This window comes from Physeter macrocephalus, chromosome 5, assembly GCF_002837175.3.
Source record: "Physeter macrocephalus isolate SW-GA chromosome 5, ASM283717v5, whole genome shotgun sequence".
Taxonomy (NCBI): domain Eukaryota; kingdom Metazoa; phylum Chordata; class Mammalia; order Artiodactyla; family Physeteridae; genus Physeter; species Physeter macrocephalus.
The window spans coordinates 18,309,800-18,329,564 of record NC_041218.1 but is presented as its reverse complement, the minus strand read 5'-3'; the positions used below and the strand labels follow the sequence as shown (position 1 = coordinate 18,329,564).

The following is a 19,765-nucleotide window of genomic DNA, read 5'->3' as shown; positions in this document are numbered from 1 at the left end:
AACAACAGTGGCTCTGCTCCACTGAAGACCTCTCAAATGCTTTGACTGTTTCATGTCCCTGTGAGAACCTGACATGCAGGTTAAGTCTTAGGATCCAAACCTGGTCCTGACTCCACAGTGCCAGGGCCCACTGCCTCACTATACCGTCCTGTGATGCACAGTCTGACCCCAAGGACTGGCGCTGGGGCTGTGCAGGGATTGTAGCATTGCTGGCCCTTCAGTGTTTACAAATGGCAGGGGCCTGGTGGGGAGGGGCCCGCAGGGGAGGGGCCTGGAAGAGGAAGCATCTGGAAGAGAAGGGCCTGGGGCGGCTGGAGGGCCTGGGGCGGCTGGCAGGGCCTCCAGCCTCTTTGGGGAAGAAGAGAACTGTTCCCATCACCTTTCAGCAAACAGCCCCATCTCCGTCCCCTGCCCCACCCAAAGCCTCTTCCTCCCGAAGCATCAAAATACTGCCAAGAGGACTGGTTTACACTGGAGACGGGAGGGCTGGAGCACAGTGGAAGGAAGCAGCTTGAGGCCAGACCTCGGTGGCTAAGTGACTGGGTCAAAGCACGCTTGTCATGGTCTTAATCTAATACTTATTTGGCTGCCACCACGTGCGGGGTGCAGAGGTACTCGAGAGGGCAGGGCCCCCATGCGTGAGTGGGGAGCTCAGCACGTTGGGTGGGGGGTAGTGAGGGCTCTGGGATGTGCAAAAGGAGCGTTCTCATATCCTGGTGTCTGTGGCGCCCTTGGGCCGCTCTTCTGAGGGGTCCCGGGAGCAGAGCGTCAGCTGGCTCACCCCCACCTCACCTCTCCCACCACGTTCCAGCCTGGGCCAGAAGGGGAGGCACCGGGTGCAGGAGGATGCGCAGAACGTGGTGCCGATCCCCCAGGGGAGGCTGTAGACCTCCGAGATCTTCGTAGTCTCCTCAGACTCCTCCTGGATTTGATTCCATGCCAGGAGGCCTCTCTCCTCCAGGCTTCCTAACGGGAGACAGCAAGCAGTCAAGCCTGGGCCCTGAGGGAGGGGGCGGAAGACTCTGGCGCCCCCTGCAGGCGCTCACGAGGCCTCGTCTCAGTGCCCTGCACCTGCCAGCAGCCCCTCCTCCTCCTCCTCCTTCTCCTCCTCCTCCTCCAAGCCCATCCCAAGAATCAGCTCAGCTCAACTCAGCTCATCATCAGGTGTTCCCTGAGCTCCGGGGTATGACCTTCTATGAACCACTGTTCTTTCCTCATCTTCCGGAGCGGACCTTTCTATATTTCAATGTTTCTGGAATGCAGATGCATTTTACATTTGGTGGAGAGAAGAAATGTGGGAAACAGAATACCACGAAGCAGGAGCTATCACAGAGGTCCTTTCAAGGGGCCGTGGGAGGATCAAGAAGGGAGCACTGAAAGCCACCAGTGAGGGCAGCTCTGCGCTCTTCACCTCAGCGCTCATGGGCTTCGTCTGCTCATCGTCACACTTACTGCCCTGTATTGTAATGGTCTGTTGTCGTGTCTCTCTCCCCTATTCGCCTGTGAGTTTCTAGAAGGCAGGGGGGCATGTCTTGCAGCTCTTTGTATCCTCAGTACAGAGCACCTGGAACAAAGTGTACTTGCTGTGGTTTTTATTGGAATATGAATAAATGAACACATGCGTTCTCTCCCTCATCAACTAGACGGCAGGCTCTAAGGGAGCTGGGGCTATGTCTTTTGCTTTTTGCTTCTGGTGTATTTCTCACCTTAGGGTCCTTTTATGGCCTGAATTGTGTGCCCCCCACTAAAAAAATCATGTTGAAGCCCTAACCCCACAAACCTCAGAATGTGACTGTATTTGGAGATAGAATCCTTAAAGTGGTGATTTAGTTAAAGACGTAAAGACGAGGTCTTTAGGGTGGGCTCTAATTTAATCTGACTGGTGTCTTTATAAGAAGAGGAGATTAGGACACACAGAGAGACACCAGAGATGCACACACAGGAAGGAAAGGCCATCCATCTGCAAGTCAAGGAGAGAGGCCCCAGGAGAAACCAATCCTGCCAACACCTTGTTCTTGGACTTCTAGCCTCTGGAACTGTGAGGAAATACATTTCGGTTGTTTAAGCCTCCTAGTCTGTGGCATTTTGTGATGGCAGCCCTAGAAAGCTAGTACAGGCCCATACACCCCATCCAGACGCAGGGCCCACTCAGGGTATGCTGTGGTCAGTCTTACGTGAGAACTGGGGCTAGAGAAGCAATGTGGGTGACCCAAATGCTGACCATCTACCCAAACTGCCAGCTTACAGAGCAAAGGTGAGCCCTACCAGGGATGGTGTTGTCCAGTAGAAAGCCCAGAAATCCACCAACAAACATGCCCGTGGTCAGCAGCACCTGGATGACCTGGTCCAACTGCAGAATCCCTAGAGTGGAGACAGAAGTGACAGGGATTAAAAAACGGGCAGAGGGCGCTTCCCCGGTGGCGCAGTGGCTGAGAGTCCGCCTGCCGATGCAGGGAACGCAGGTTCGAGCCCCGGTCCGGGAAGATCCCACATGCCGCGGAGCAACTGGGCCCGTGAGCCACAATTACTGAGCCTGCGCGTCTGAAGCCTGTGCTCCGCAACAAGAGAGGCCGCGATAGTGAGAGGCCCGCGTACCGCGATGAAGAGTGGCCCCCTCTTGCCACAACTAGAGAAAGCCCTCGCACAGAAACGAAGACCCAACACAGCCATAAATAAATAAATAATTAAATAATTTTTTTAAAAAACACAAAAAAAACAAAAACGGGCAGAGGATCTGAATAGAGATTTTTCCAAAGAAGATATACAGATGGCCAATAGGTACATGAAAGGTGTTCAGCATCACTAATCATCAGGGAAATGCAAATCAAAATCACAGTGAGATATCATCTCACACCTGTTTGGCTTTTACCAAAAAGCTAAGAACTAGGAAGTGTTGGCAAGGATGTGGAGAAAAGGAACCCTTATGCACTGTTGGTGGGAATGTAAATTAGTGCAACCACTCCATGGAAAACAGTATGGAAGTTCCTCAAAAAATTAAAAATAGAACTACCATATGGCCCAGTAATTCCACTCCTGGTTATTTATCCAAAGAAAATGAAAACACTAACTCAAAAAGATATATGCACAGCCACCTTCATTGCAGCATTATTTACAAGAGCCAAGATATGGAAACAACCTAAGTGTTCATCAATGGATGAATGACTAAAAAAAATGAGGTATATATTTACAATGGATATTATTCAGCCATAAAATCTGGCTATTTGCAACAACATGGATGGAACTTGAGAGCATTATACTGTGGCATAAATCAGATACAGAAAGACAAATACTCTATGATCTCACTTATTATATATAGACTGTTAAAAAGAAAAACTCATAGAAAAAGAGATCAGATTTGTGGTTACCAGAAGCAGGGGGTGTGAGGAGGAGGAATTGGAGGAAGGTGATCAAAAGGTACACACTTCTGGTTATAAGATAAATAAGTACGAGGGATGGAATGTACAGCATGACGACTATGGTCATATATCATATGCTGTATGATACATAGAAAAGTTGGTAAGACAGTAGATCCTAAGAGTCCTCATCACAAGGAGAAAATTTTTTTTCCCATTTCTTTTTATTGTGTCTATATGAGGAGATGGGTGTTAACTAGACTTATTATGGTAGTCGTTTCACAATATATGTATGTCAAACCTTTGCTATATACCTGGGACTCATACAGTGATGTATGTCAATTATATCTCAATAGAACTGGAAATAAATAAGTCATGGTGACGTAATGTACAGCATGGTGACTATAGTTAATTTTTTTAAAAAGTGACAGGAATTCCCAGGGACCAGGGACCCCACCAGCTCTGCCCCTGGAGTGGTCACAGTCTAGAGGATGGAGAATCACCTGTGTGGAGCCTCTCCGCGTTCTTGTTCACCCAGTTGGGAACAGCAAGCCCACAGTAGATGGAGAAGCCAAAGACAAAGAGGTTTCTGGACGAGTTCATGTCCACGTACTGCAGGAGAGAGGCCCCCACGGCAGAGCCGGAACGATCAGTACCTGTACTGCACGTCAGTCAAACACCCGCCCAGCCAGCCCACCCCCCGCCACTTGAGACTGGAGGGGGATGTTGGGCTCAGAGGGCGCACGTTCTCAGCCAAGTCCCGACTCCCACTTGACCCTGGGAGCTGAGTGGTCTAGATAATCCAATTCAAACTGATGCAATTTTGTTTTTCAGAAATTTGGGTGCTTCTGGTTATTTCTTTCTCCCATTTGGGGCCAGTGCGGTTTCTGGGACTGAGAATTCCCTTCCCCTCCTCCCTTGTCCCCACCCTGTTCCATTCATCTCCATCCCCATGGGCTCCTTTCAGGAGACGCAATACTGCTGCTTTCCTAAGGGTGCCTTGCCTCACCTGAAGGTTGGAAATCCCCACGGCAGTGATGACCCCAAACATCACCAGGAACATGCCTCCGATCACAGGGGCTGGGATGGTGGCAAACGCAGCCCCGATCTTCCCAAATATGCCCATCAGGAGCAGCACGCAGCCCGCAGCGACAATCACCATCCTGCTCCCTACCTGTAGCACTCAGGGAGATGGGGGAGAGACGAGGAGCTCAGCACCAGCTGGGCCACACACCCTCGAGGGCTCTGCCCTGCTCCTAGGGCATCACAAACAATGGCTCCAGGGGACCCCCAGGAGCAGCATCGACTGACCCAGAAATGGCCCCCCTCTACTCCCACATGGTGCTGGTGAAAGCATGAAGGTGTGACCTTGGGTCCCAGCCTCTGCCCTCACCTCTCCTCTCTGCTGCTCTCATACATGTCTTCAAGTCCTGACTCCAATGCTCCTTCTCTAGGCAGACTTTAGAGTGAGGCAAGAAGTCTCTCTTGGGAGGGAGTGGTCCAATGCTTAAGAATGGGGTTTGGGAGCCAATCCCAACTCTGCCTCTAACTAGCTGTATGGCTTCACACAAGTTACCTAACCTCTCAAAATGTCAGCCTCCAAATTTACCAGGTGGGATTAATAATACTTACTTCACAATCTCATTTTAGGAGGCCAGCATTACCTTGATACCAAAGCCAGATAAGAACAGAAGAGAAAAGAAAATACAGTTGATCCTTGAACAATGAGTTTGAACTGTGTGGGTTCACTTATATGCAGATTTTTTTCAACAGTAAATACTGTAGTACTAAACAATCCATGCATGATAGGTTGAATCTGTGAATGTGGAACCACAGATATGATGGAACCATGGATATGGAGGGACCACATGTACAGAGGTCCAACTATAAGTTATACATGGATTTTCGACTGCAAGGAGGGTTGGTGCCCCTAACCCCACTCCACTCCCCATATTGTTCAAGGGTCAACTGTACAGACCAATATCCCTGATGAATATAGATGCAAAAACTATCAACAAAATGTTAGCAAACCAAATTTAACAGTACATTAAAAGGATCATACACCATGATCAAGTGGGACTTATCCCTGGGATGCAAGGATGTCTCAACATGTGCAAATCAATAAATGTGATACACCACGTTAATAGAATGAAAGATAAAAACATATGGTCATCTCAATACACACAGAAAAAGCATTGGACAAAATCCAACATCCTTTCAGGATAAAAAAAACTTTCAACAAATTAAATATAGAAGGAATGCACCTCAACACAATAAAGGCCATATACGAAAAGCCCTAACATCATACTCAACTAACATCATACTCAATGCTGAAAGGTTGGAAGCTTTCCTTCTAAGATCAGAAACAAGACAAGGGTGACAACTCTCACCACTCCTATTCAACATATTACTGGAAGTCATAGCCATAGCAATCAGGTAAGATAAAGAAATAAAAGGTATCCAAATCAGAAAGGGAGAAGTAAAATTATCTTTATTTGCAGATGATATGATCTTATATATAGAAAATCCTAAAGACTCTACCAAGGGGACTTCCCTGGTGGTCCAGTGGTTAAGACTTCGCCTTCCAATGCAGGGGGTGCAGGTTCGATCCCTGGCCAGGGAGCTAAGATCCCACACGTCTCATGGCCAAAAAGCCAAAAAACATAAAACAGAAGCAATATTGTAACCAACTCAATAAAGACTTAAAAAAAAAAAGGACTCTACCAAGAAATTGTTACAACTAATCAATGAATTCAGTAAAGTTGCAGGATACAAAATCAACATACAGAAATCAGCTGCGTTTTTCTACACTAACAATAAAACATCTGAAAAAGAAATAAAACAATCCCATTCACAATAGCATCAAAGACAATGAAGTACTTAAGAATGAATCTAACCAAGGAGGTGAAAAATATAAGACTGATGAAAGAAACTGAAGAAGACACAAATAAATGGAAAGGCATCCCATGTCATGACCGGAAGAATTAATATTGTTAAAATGTCCATACTACCCAAAACCATCTACAGATTCAATGCAATCCCTATCGAATTTCCAATGGCATTTTTCACAGAAGTAGAAAAAAAAACCTAAAATGCTTATGTAACCACAAAAGACATCAAAGAGCCAAAGCAATCCTGAAAAAGAAAAATAGAAAAAAAGCTGGAGGCATCACACTTCCTGATTTCAAACTATACTGCAAAACTATAGTAATCAAAACACTGGTACTGGCATAAAAATAGACACATAGACCAATGGAACAGAACTGAGAGCCCACAAATAAACCCATGCATATATGGTCAACTAATACTTGACAAGGGAGCCATGAAAACTCAATGGGGAAAGGATAGTATCTTCAATAAATAGTGTTGGGAAAACTGGATAACCACATGCAGAAAAATGAAATTGAACCACTATCTTAACACCGCTCACAAAATTTAACTAAAAATGGATTAAATACTTAAATGTAAAACTAGAAACCACAAAACTCCTAGAAGAAAACACAGGGAAGCTTCCTGACATTGGTCTTGGCAATGATTTTTTAGGATATGACACCAAAAGCACAAGCAAAGAAAGTGAAAATCAGGGAATTCCCTGGTGATCCAGTGGGTAAGACTCTGTGCTCCCAGTGCAGGGGGCCTGGGTTCGATCCCTGGTCAGGAAACTAGATCCCGCAGGCATGCCGCAACTAAGAAATCTGCGTGCTGCAACAAAGATCCTGCATGCTGCAACTAAGACACAGCTCAGCCAAAAATAAATAAATAAATAAATAAAAATCTTTTTTTTAAAGTGAAAATCCAAAAGTGGGACTACATTAAACTAAAAAGCTTTTGCACAGCAAAAGAAACAATCAACAAAATGAAAAAGCAACCTATTAAATGGGAGAAAATATTTGCAAACTGTATATTGGATAAGGGTTTAATATCTAAAATATATAAAGAACTCATACAATTCAATAACAACAACAAACAATTTTAAAATGGGCAGAGGAACTGAATAGACATTTTTTTCCAAAGAAGACATACAAATGGCCAACAGGTACATGAAAAGATGCTCAATATCACTAATCATCAGAGAAATGTAAATCAAAACCACAATGAGATATCACCTCACATCTGTTAGAATGGCTATCATCAAAAAGACACAAGGTAACAAGTGCTGACAAGGATGTGGAGAAACGGGAATCCTGTGCACTGCTGGTGGGAATGTAAATTGGTGCAGCCACTATGAAAAATGGTATGGAGATTCCTCAAAAAGTTAAAAATAGAACTACCATATGATCCAGCAATTCCACTTCTGGGATTATCCAAAGAAAATGAAAACACTAACTCAAAAAAATATATGCACCCACCCAACCATGTTCATTGCACCATTATTTACAATAGCCAAGGTATGGAAACAATCTAAGTGTCTGTCAACAGATGAATGGATAAAGAAGATGTGGTATATACGATGAAATATTATTAAGCCATAAAAAAGAATGAAATCTTGCCATTTGTGGCAACACAGATGGACCCTGAGGGCATTACGTTAAGTGAAGTAAGTCAAACAGAGAAAAACAAATACTGTATAATATCATTTACATGTGGACTCTAAAAAAGCTAAACTTGTAGAAGTAAAGAGTAGAATGGTGGTTACCAGGGGCTGCTGGGTGGGGGAAATGGGGAGATGTTCATCAAAGAGTACAAACTTTCAGTTAGAAGATGAATAAGTTCTGGGGACTTAATGCACAGCATGGTGATTATAGTTAACAAAAATGTATACTTCAAAGTTACTAAGATAGTAGATCTTAAATGTTCTCACCACAAAAAAGAAATGGTAATTATGTAATGTGATAGAGGTGTTAGCTAATGGTGGTAATCATATTGCAATATATAAGTGTATCAAATAAACACATTGTACACATAAACTTACACAATGTTATATGCCAAGTGTATCTCAATAAACCTAGGGGAGGGAATTGATGTGTCTGGGGCACAGTGATGCAGGGTGAGAGACAGCAGATGGGATGGAAAGCAAGGAAAGGACTCTGTCATGAAGTACTTTAAGGGCCATGGAAAGGAGTTACAATAAATTCCAAAGACAAGGCATAAACAAAACATAGTATATACATGCAATGGAATATTATTCAGCCTTAAAAAGGAAATAAATTCTGACACCTGCACAACATGGATGAAACTTGGACATTAAGTGAAATAAGCCACCCACAAAAAGACAAATACTGTATGAGCACACTTATATAAGGTACCTAGAGCAGTCAAATTCATAGAGACAGAAAGTAGAATGGTGGTTGCTAGGGGCTGGGAGAGGGGGGAATAAGGAGTTGTTGTTCAATTGGTACAGATTTCAGTTTTACAAGAGAAAAGAGTTCTGAAGATTGGTTGCACAACAACTTGGAGGTACTTAACTCTACTAAACTATACATTTAGAAATGGTTAAGAGGCTAAATTTATGTTACATGTATTTTACTACACTTAAAAATAATAAATCCAAAGACAAAGGAGACTCAGTAGAGTTGTGTTAAGCAGGGTAGTGACATGATGTGATTTACATTTCAAAAAGTTCCCTCTAGGAACCCTCCTACACTGTTGGTGGGAATGTAAATTGGTGCAGCCACTATGGAAAACAGTATGGAGGTTTCTCAAAAAACTGAAAATACAGTTGACATACGATCCAGCAATCCCACTCCTAGGCATATATCTGGACAAAACTCTAATTTGAAAAGATATATGCACCCCTATGTTCACAGCAGCACTATTCACAATAGCCAAGACATGGAAACAACCTAAATGTCCATTAACAGATGAATGGATAAAGATGTGGTGCGTATATACAATGGAATATTACTCAGCCATTAAAAAGGGTAACATTATTTGCCACAACATGGATGGATCTAGAGATTATCATACTAAGTGAAGTAAGTCAGACAGAGAAAGACAAATACCCTGTGATATCACTTATATGTGGAAACTAAAATAGGACACAAATGAACTTATCTACGAAAGAGAAACAGACTCACAGACATAGAGAACAGACTTGTGGTTGCCAACGGGGAGCAGGTGTGGGGGAGGGATGGATTGGGAGTTTGGCATTAGCAGATGCAAATGATTACATATAGAATGAATAAACAACAAGGTCCTACTGTATAACACAGGGAACTATATTCAACATCCTGTGGTAAACCATAATGGAAAAGAATATGAAAAATAATGTTATATAAAACTGAATCACTTTGCTGTATAGCAGAAATTAGCACAACATTGTAAATCAACTATACTTCAATAAAGTTTTTTTAAAAGTTCCCTCTATAAGTCACTTCATTATTATTAATTGATACATTTTTCTCAATTAGGACAAATTAGATTTTCTCAACAAGCAATTATCATGGATTATGTGTAACCTATGATTCCTCCTTCATCTATCTGGAGGTTCATTAAGATACAAAACAGAGACAAGGCTCCTCCCCATGGTATTATACAGCATTAACTGGTCCAAAATCAAGGATCAGTTGTGCTAGAGTCACTACTAATTGCTATTACCTGGTTTGCACAGGGTTTCTCAAGCAGCTAGGAGTTTGGGAATGCTAAAGAAGTACGTTTCACCCGCTTAGAGCAGCTATTAGATCTGCAAATAAAAAGTTTCTACAAAGGTTAAAAAAAAAACCACTCTGCTGTGAAGATTATGGGCTCTGGTCCACATCCCATCCCAGTGCCAGGCACACACAGCTGTCACATGCTGGACAGTAATGATTGTTGTGCTAGTCAAGGGTTGTATCTGGGGTTTGAGTGACAGCTACCAGTGAGACAAAAATGACCTCTGATCTGGAAGCATTCAGCCTCATCCTCAAAAGTTGGAGTTGTGCTGCAAATGTCTGAATATCCCATCATGAGTCTATTATCAATGAATGTGTTTAGGTAGTTCTTGAACCTCTTCTCATGCATTTGTTTCTATTCCCAGTCCTTAAAAGATACTCTAGTGTAGTTCCAGTTTTGCAAGATGAAAAATTTCTGGAGATCTGTTGCACAGCAATGTGAATACACTGAATACTACTGAACTGTACACAAAAATAACTAAAATGGTAGATTTTATGTTATGTCTCTTTTACCACAATGTAAAGCATTTTTTTTAAGATACTCTAGTGTCAACAACTTGAAGTCCATCAATGCAGCAATAAAGTAGCAGATTCTGCCTTTGCTTATTTTTCTTTCCAGTTTAAGAGCTAATTTATTTAACTGTCTTCATTAGAAGACAAGTGATAGGAATTAACCACATCAAAATAACTTTTTTTGTTTACAACCCTAGCAGTGAACCATGCCTTTGTGGGAACAAAGGCATGAATCTAAGCACAATAGATCAACTTCTCAGGTTCAACCAATACCCTTTGGATATGCTAATGGTCTCATAAAGATGGCAGGTCATCCCCAATCCTACTACCTCAGAATTTATCATGCAGCCCTGGGCGTCTTTTGGTCTCAGGATTCACATCTGGGCTGGGAGCCATGACACCCTAGAGAAGTGATGGGAGATCTTTGGCCTTCAGCCTGATTTCTCCCGACTGACCAGGAGAGAACGAAGAATAGGTCAGAGCCCATGAGTGCAGATGCAACACGGGGCCACAAGGGGGGAGGTGTGAGTCCAGACCAGAGTTAATCGGTCTCCTGCTGGATTTGTAGCCTGTTTGGTGTCTATGTATCTTTTCTTGCCTGCTCTTCCTCTCTCCTGTAAAGGGTCTTAATTTAGAAATGATACACCAAAAAAAATTTTTGTTCTGTTTATTGAATATAATTTTCTGTTCTGCATGAGATATCTTCCCTTCAGCAAGAAAAATATTTGCTGCTTTATACTTACATAGCCCATTCCCACATTTCTGTGTGGGTCGGTGGCCCTCACGTGGAAAAATGTTCCTCTCACTTGCACTGAAGGTCTTGAAACTTTGGGGAAATGTCAGAGAGTCCACAGTGTCCAAGCACATAGAAATTGCCGTAGGGTTGGGTGCTGGCTCTGCTGTTTGCTCAGAGATTTTAGCTCTCACTATGGGCCAGAGGCCACGCAGGGTACAGAGGTAGATAGGTCCAAGGGAGCTATCAGAAAATACAGGGTGGGGTTGTGGGTGGAGGAAAGTGAGTACTTTCCAAAGCTCACTTCACTTGTGCTGGGAAACACTGTACCTATTATGCACTGAAGCACACAGGCAAGCAACATCGTAATAATATTCTTCTAAGTCACCTTAGAAAGCACCATCTTGGGGACTTCCCTGGTGGCGCAGTGGTTAAGAATCCACCTGCCAATGCAGGGGACACGAGTTCCATCCCTGGTCTGGGAAGATCTCACATGCCACGGAGCAACTAAGCCCATGTGCCACAACTACTGAGCCTGCGCTCTAGAGCCCACGAGCCACAACTACTGAAGCCTGCATGCCTAGAGCCCGTGCTCCGCAAGGAGAAGCCACCGCAATGAGAAGCCCGCGCACCGCAACGAAGAGTAGCCCCCGCTCGCCGCAACTAGAGAAAGCCCACGCGCAGCAACAAAGACCCAATGCAGCCAAAAATAATAATAAGAAGAAGAAAGCACCATCTTGAAGAATTCTTGCTGACCTTATGGGGCTTTCCTGTGGAAAACGGGAGCCGGGAAGAGATTTTAAGCAGGGACTAATTTAATTGGGTTCTAGAAAATCCTTGGGCAGCCATGTGGTAGCTCGATTAGAGATGGGCAAGATCCTGGGAAGAGACAGTTAGGGATACTGCCATGTCCAGGTGGGAGATGATAAAGCTGTGATACTGGGAATGGAGACAAGAGGACAGGAGGGCAGCACACATGTTGAGAAAATAGAATTCACTGTGAGAAGCGCACAACAGAGGGAAGTTAAGGATGACTGGGTGAATTCACTAAGACAGGGTTTACGGGAGGAGAAGTAAGGATGAGGGCATGGACTGAGCATAACAGAGACCATTCTGAGTGTGAGGTACCCTTGGGACATTCAGGTGGAGGTGACCACAACCAAGAAGGTCAAGTATAGTAAGCAAAATAAAGGCTCCTCAAAGATGTCCATGCCCAAACCTGTGAATATGTTACCTTAATGGCAAAAGGACTTTGCAGTGGGATTAAGTTAAGGATTTTGAGATGGACGGAGTAGGCTGAGTTTTCCAGGTGGGCCCACCCTAATTACATGCATCCTTATAAGGAGGTAATCTTTCCCAGCCGTGGTCAAAGGGAGACGTGACTAAGGAAGAAAGGTCAGAGAGATGCCATGTTGCTGGCTTTAAAGATGGAGGAAAGGGGCCATAGCCAAGGAATGTGGGCAGCCTCTAGATGATGGAAAAAGCAAGGAAATGGATTCTCCCCCTCCAGAAAGGAACACGGCCCTGCCAATCCCTTTACTGTAGCCCTGTGAGACCCGCGCTGGAGTTCTGACTTCCAGATCAGTAAAATAATACATCTGGGTTGTTGGAAGCCATCAAGTTTGTGGTAATTTGTTGCAGCAACAATAAGAGGCTAAGACACTGATGACAGATGCAGGTACCCAGGCTGCCCCCCCACCACCCCACCCCCGGGGCCACTGTCAGCAGCCTTACCCTGGTGATGCCCAGAGCGCCGACATTCTCGCTGTAGGAGGTGGTGCCGTTCCCCGTACCCCAGGCCCCTGCCAGCAGGCAGCCCAGGCCCTCGATGCCGATGCCTCGGTTGATGGCGTGCTTCGGAGGGGGTGGTGCCCCCACCAGGCGGGCACAGGCATAATAATCGCCTACTGACTCCACCATTGAGGAGATCACCCCCGCGACGATCCCAAAGACCCCAGCCAGGCTGATGGTGGGGAGGCCCCACTGCCCTGAAAATGCAGCGCAGAGGGAATATTCATCCGGAAGATAACAGGCTGCTGGACCCCCAATGATTCCCTTGCCAGAGGGTTCTCCGGAAGGCTGTAAAGACCAGGCAACATGCCTTCCAACCCAACAGCTGTCCTGAAGCTTTGCCTCGGACTCCTGCCCTCCCGTGCCTCCCTGACGGTAGGTCAGAGGCCTTGACCTTGAGGTCACTGTGCACAAAAAGAACCAGAAACCGGGCCTCTTTCCAGGAAGGCCTTGAAGCCTTTTGAAGGCTTCCAGGATTCTTACTCAGGGAGGTCCTGGCTCCCCAGTCCATGAGGCCAGGACCTCCTCACCCCCACAACTGGAACGTGGTTATTCTCACACCCTGAGCCAAGAACTGCAGGGAAAGGAGATGCCCTTGACCAGCAACCCAGAAATGTTCTAATTCAGCCTCAAGCCTCTCCTGTGTGGGATCCACCAGTTCCACGAGGAGACCCAAAGGTTGGCTAAGAGGTCAGGATCCCTCTGTGCTTTCCCCACCCCCAGTCGATGGGGCCTGAGCAATGTGGAAGAGGGGATGAGGCATGCAGGCCAGGAAGGAGGTAGGGCTGGGAGAGGGAACCTTTGGTCTACCACCCCCAAAGGGTTCTTAGGACCACCCAAGGGTCTCCTTCCTCTCTTAGGGGTCTCATATGGACTCCGCGGGGCCTGTCCCTCCTTGCCAGATCCCTTGGAGGAGGTCCCGCCCCGGCTCTACTCATTTCCCCCTCTGGTGCCTGAGCCTCACGGGCAGGCCTGGGAAGCACATGCCCCAGGCAAGATGGGCCCCGGCGTCGGCGCCTCGTTACCTGGGTAAGGGAAGCGAAACCAAGGAGCCTGGCTCAGGACGTCGCCTTTGGTGTCTGTGCGGGCCAGGTACCCGTAGGCCGCAGGTGCCGAGGGGAGGGCGTTGGTGACTGTAAGCGCGAAGCACAGCAGCCAGGAGATGCAGAGCGCCAGCAACACCTGCGGAGGGAGGCGCCCTTCATACTGGGCCCCACCCCTGCGCCTGCCCACACTTGGGGTGGGGGCGCGAAGGAGGGAGTCGGGAAAGCTCTTTGAGATGAGGAAGCGTTGGGTTACAAACCCTTCCAGGGACAACAGGAATCCGCTGTGTCAGTGGATCATGAACACATTACAGAAATAGAGAAACTAAACTGTGGGGAGACCTTGTGTCAAGTAGAGCAGAAATGTCTGGGAAAGTGGACACAGGCTGGGTCAGAAGGATCGCAGTCTGACTCCCTTTCTATCGCTTGCTGGTCACGTGACCCTGGATCAAATTCCCTGAGCCTCAGTGTCCTCATCTGTACAATGGGATTACAACCATTGCTCTGCAGAGCCTGAGGCACGATTTCTTAAAGTGGGGTCCTCAGATATATTGACTTTTAATCTCTGATGGTAGAACCCCAGACATCGGCATTTTTAGCAATGTCCCCAGGTGATTCTTATGCATACCGAACTTTTGAGGCATAATAATCGCCTACTGACTCCACCATTGAGGAGATCACCCCCGCGACGATCCCAAAGACCCCAGCCAGGCTGATGGTGGGGAGGCCCCACTGCCCTGAAAATGCAGCGCAGAGGGAATATTCATCCGGAAGATAACAGGCTGCTGGACCCCCAATGATTCCCTTGCCAGAGGGTTCTCCGGAAGGCTGTAAAGACCAGGCAACATGTCTTCCAACCCAACAGCTGTCCTGAAGCTTTGCCTCGGACTCCTGCCCTCCCGTGCCTCCCTGACGGTAGGTCAGAGGCCTTGACCTTGAGGTCACTGTGCACAAAAAGAACCAGAAACCGGGCCTCTTTCCAGGAAGGCCTTGAAGCCTTTTGAAGGCTTCCAGGATTCTTACTCAGGGAGGTCCTGGCTCCCCAGTCCATGAGGCCAGGACCTCCTCACCCCCACAACTGGAACGTGGTTATTCTCACACCCTGAGCCAAGAACTGCAGGGAAAGGAGATGCCCTTGACCAGCAACCCAGAAATGTTCTAATTCAGCCTCAAGCCTCTCCTGTGTGGGATCCACCAGTTCCACGAGGAGACCCAAAGGTGGGCTAAGAGGTAAGGATCCCCCTGTGCTTTCCCCACCCCCAGTCGATGGGGCCTGAGCAATGTGGAAGAGGGGATGAGGCATGCAGGCCAGGAAGGAGGTAGGGCTGGGAGAGGGAACCTTTGGTCTACCACCCCCAAAGGGTTCTTAGGACCACCCAAGGGTCTCCTTCCTCTCTTAGGGGTCTCATATGGACTCCGCGGGGCCTGTCCCTCCTTGCCAGATCCCTTGGAGGAGGTCCCGCCCCGGCTCTACTCATTTCCCCCTCTGGTGCCTGAGCCTCACGGGCAGGCCTGGGAAGCACATGCCCCAGGCAAGATGGGCCCCGGCGTCGGCGCCTCGTTACCTGGGTAAGGGAAGCGAAACCAAGGAGCCTGGCTCAGGACGTCGCCTTTGGTGTCTGTGCGGGCCAGGTACCCGTAGGCCGCAGGTGCCGAGGGGAGGGCGTTGGTGACTGTAAGCGCGAAGCACAGCAGCCAGGAGATGCAGAGCGCCAGCAACACCTGCGGAGGGAGGCGCCCTTCATACTGGGCCCCACCCCTGCGCCTGCCCACACTTGGGGTGGGGGCGCGAAGGAGGGAGTCGGGAAAGCTCTTTGAGATGAGGAAGCGTTGGGTTACAAACCCTTCCAGGGACAACAGGAATCCGCTGTGTCAGTGGATCATGAACACATTACAGAAATAGAGAAACTAAACTGTGGGGAGACCTTGTGTCAAGTAGAGCAGAAATGTCTGGGAAAGTGGACACAGGCTGGGTCAGAAGGATCGCAGTCTGACTCCCTTTCTATCGCTTGCTGGTCACGTGACCCTGGATCAAATTCCCTGAGCCTCAGTGTCCTCATCTGTACAATGGGATTACAACCATTGCTCTGCAGAGCCTGAGGCACGATTTCTTAAAGTGGGGTCCTCAGATATATTGACTTTTAATCTCTGATGGTAGAACCCCAGACATCGGCATTTTTAGCAATGTCCCCAGGTGATTCTTATGCATACCGAACTTTTGAGCCACTGGCCTACAGGATTGCTGAGGGATCAATGAGATCATTATGCGGAAGTATCTTTTTATAACGCAGAAGGTATTTCCCAGATAAATTGAACCTGAAAACACATTTGTGTGGTTGGCAACAGCACCTACTTGACAGAGGGAAGCAAACTCAACAGAGAAGGCTCTGAAAAAGGAGACACCATCACCGTCAGCAGGATCTGAATTATCCAGGAGCCAATGAGAAAGAACCTGATCTAAGCAACTTGGCCCTTAGTTTTGCACCTTTAGCGGTGAGCCTGGCTGTCTGCCCCAGTGCCATGCTATGAGGACGGCCAAGGGACACGAGAAGACTGTCCCACAGCGGTGCCCAGGGCAGCAACCTGGGGCGAGTTCCTACTCCTGGGAGAGAAGCAGTGAGGGAGGGCCTGGGACGGCATTACACCAAGGCTCCCACCACCCGCGGGGCAATTAAGGGAGGCCGAGGAGGAGAGGCCGCTGCAGGTGGAGAGCATTTGACTTGGGGGCCATCTGGGAGAGCAACAGGCTGCCCCTCACTCTCCAGGTGAGTCAACTAAGCATGGCAGAGGGTGGGGAGCGCTTCTTACAGGGAAGACCTGAAACAGGTAGAACTTAGAGGTGTGACACTTCTTCTCTCGTCCGTAAACAGGTACAGGCACTGCGATGTTTTTCAGGTACTGAGAAAACAGCACGATGAGGAAGATGGTCCTGAAACAGAAACAAACCACACCCAACCTGGCGACCTTGGGCTCATCACGAGCGAAGGGCCGGGAAGGCGTGCCATCACGTGTCTCTGGGACTATGGCGCAGTGGCTGTGCTGGGAGGGTCCCCATCTAGGCCCTGCTCTGCAGTGTAGGCAGCATCCTGCCAGCTCTGAAAAGGTGGGCAGGCCCCTTTCAGAGGCTGCTGGTGGCTGAAGAGGAACAGTGGGCAGGGGCCTGAGAAATAAGCATGGCAGCTGCACAGATCCAGACTGAAGCCAGTGAGGCCAGAGTCAGACCATCTTTCTTCTCTCCCAGGTGGTCCTGCAGGTCCTTGTGGTCAGACCACAACAGACAGAGTGAATGAGCACATCCAGGGTCATGCCCAAGTCCTTCAAAGCTCTGTTTAAATGCTGAAGCCCTCTTTTTCTGGGAAGCCTTCCTGACACCCCCCACACCCCCGGCAAGCTGGCTGTCACCACCCCGTCCCCTGAACCAGCCGGCACACTGTGACTCTCATCACTGTCTCCTGGTGTCACAGGCACTTGGACCCAAGTCTTATCCCTCTACTACGCTACAAAATGCTTGAGAGCTGAGGCCATGTCTTTGCACCCTTCCCAGGTGCTGGAGGTTTACAAATATTTGCTCAGTGAAAACCTAGGAGGCAGGGGACGGGTAGCATCGGCTGTCTGTGAACCCTACGCTAAGTATGTTTATACCCTGCCTGTGATGAACTTATTGTCTGTGAGGACTAATAACATAAGAAATAGTGATAACACATTCTAAGTAGCCATTTCACTGCTGTTAAGGTATCGTGATGTTTGTGAAAGTATTTGTAAACCACCAGAGTTTGCCAATATCCAGGACTCACCCTTCTTACTGGGTAATCTTCCTCCAAGGACGGCCCACCCTCCCCAGAGGGTGCTTACGTGGCGGCAATTCCCCAGTGGATCCCGGCATCATCGCCCGCAGAATCGAAGAGAGGCAGGGCCACCAGGGAGATGGTGGGAGCGATGGTCAAGGGGCCGATGAAGCGCATGAGGAAGCCAATGAGGCCTGAGAAGCCCACCAGCATCTGGACACAGGAAGCAACCATGATGGCTCCCTGCAGCTGAAGAGGAAGCGTGGGGCTCAGCACCTGGGCGCCTGTGGCGGGGCCACCCAGATTGGTGGTACCTTCAGAGGCAGTGCAGGGGCAAAGCCGGACCCCAGAGGAACTGAGGGAAGGCGAGCTCGGACCTCACTCCTCTCTCCAGTCCTCTCTTTCCAGCTGTCTGTTGGACATTTTCACCCAATGTGAAGTTTTTCAGGAAGTAGATTTCAAGATTACCTATTGACCACAGTGATAACGTGATGACTCGTAATACTGGCATCACCCAGTTAAGTACTGACCATCTTGTTGCTTTATTTGTCTCTGTTTTCCTACTTTCTATTGCAGAAGTTGGCAAAGGTTTTCTGTAAAGGATCAGAGAGTGAATAGTTGAGGCTCTGTGGGCCGTACAGGTTCAGTTGAAACGTTTCCAGGCAAGATGGAAACAAATGAGCTTGACTGTGTTCTAATAAAACTCCACTCATAGGCACTGAAATTTGAATTTCGTACAATTTTGACATGTCATAAAATATTATTCTTCTTTTGATTTTTTTTCAACCATTTAAAATATAAAACCATTTTTAGCTTGCAGGCTATAAAAAAACAAACAAACAAACAGAAAACAGGCAACTAGCCAGATTTGGCTCATGGGTTGTAGTTTGCCAACCCCTGATCTATTGGACTGATTGAGTTTTACTTTACTTCTCCTTTTTTACTTTGCTAATATGGATGTTATTCATTTTACCCCTGAAAATTTTCCTTGCTTTGAAGTCTGCTCTTCCTGAAAAGAAAGAAGTCTGACTCCTGCTTTCCTTTGATCAGTGTTAACGTGGTATATTCTTCTCCATCCATTTACTTTTAATCTACATGTGTCTTTATATTTAAAGCCGGTTTCTTCTGGACAACACACAGCTGGGTCTTGTGTTTTGATCCACTCTGACAATCTCTGTGCCTTTAGACGTTCAAAGTGATTATTGATATAGTTAGATTAATATCCACCATATCCATTACTATTTTCTATTTGTTGCCCTTGTTCTTCGTTTCTGTTTTTGTCTTCTACTGTTTTTCTGCCTTTTGTGGTTTTAACTGAGCTTTTTTTCCCCTCTCCTTTCTTAGCATAACCATTATCCTTTTTTTTTCCTTTAGAGTGTGCAATGTACATTTACAGCTAATCCAAGTCCCCCCTTTTTTTTTTCTTGCCACACCACGTGGCCTGCGGATCTTAGTTCCCCAATCAGCGATCAAACCCATGGCCTCGGCAGTAAAAACGCAGTCCTAACCACTGGCCCGCCCGGGAATTCTCCCAAGTTCACTTTCAAATAACACTATACCACATCATGAGTGGCGTGAGTACTTTATAGTAGCAAAGCAATCCTAATTTCTCCGACCTAGCCTTTTTATCATTGCTGTCATTCATTTCACGTATACATAAGCATACATAAGGATATAAAAAATTTAAAACCACCATAATACTGGAAGGTGAAGTTTAAGTTGGTCTAATGTGTTGAAAACTGAGCTTGCCATCTCTTCCCAGAGTTTTCTACATTTTCTGCTACCACCACTTTCTAAAAATATAATCATTACTTACTTGTCCTCTTTATTACTTCTTTTTTTTTTTTTTTTTTTTTTTTTTTGCGGCACGCGGCCCTCTCACTGTTGTGGCGGCTCCGGACGCGCAGGCTCAGCGGCCATGGCTCACGGGCCCCGGCGCTCCCCGGCATGTGGGATC

At 47.0% G+C, this 19,765-nt stretch overlaps 1 protein-coding gene across 1 annotated transcript in view; it reads right to left on the bottom strand.

Annotated features, from left to right (window-relative positions):
* Nucleotides 1-570: 570 nt before the first annotated feature.
* The window catches only part of LOC102982898 (solute carrier family 23 member 1-like), a 46,156-nt gene continuing 26,961 nt past the window's right edge, over nt 571-19,765 (bottom strand). Inside the window, exons 5-12 of the mRNA XM_007111894.2 lie at nt 17,876-18,057; nt 16,832-16,952; nt 15,589-15,745; nt 12,924-13,177; nt 4,363-4,527; nt 3,857-3,965; nt 2,266-2,361; nt 571-966 (exon numbers count right to left, since the gene is read on the bottom strand). Of these exons, the coding sequence (XP_007111956.1) occupies nt 707-966; nt 2,266-2,361; nt 3,857-3,965; nt 4,363-4,527; nt 12,924-13,177; nt 15,589-15,745; nt 16,832-16,952; nt 17,876-18,057 (1,344 nt within the window). The 3' untranslated portion in view covers nt 571-706. The remainder of the gene's footprint in view (nt 967-2,265; nt 2,362-3,856; nt 3,966-4,362; nt 4,528-12,923; nt 13,178-15,588; nt 15,746-16,831; nt 16,953-17,875; nt 18,058-19,765) is intronic.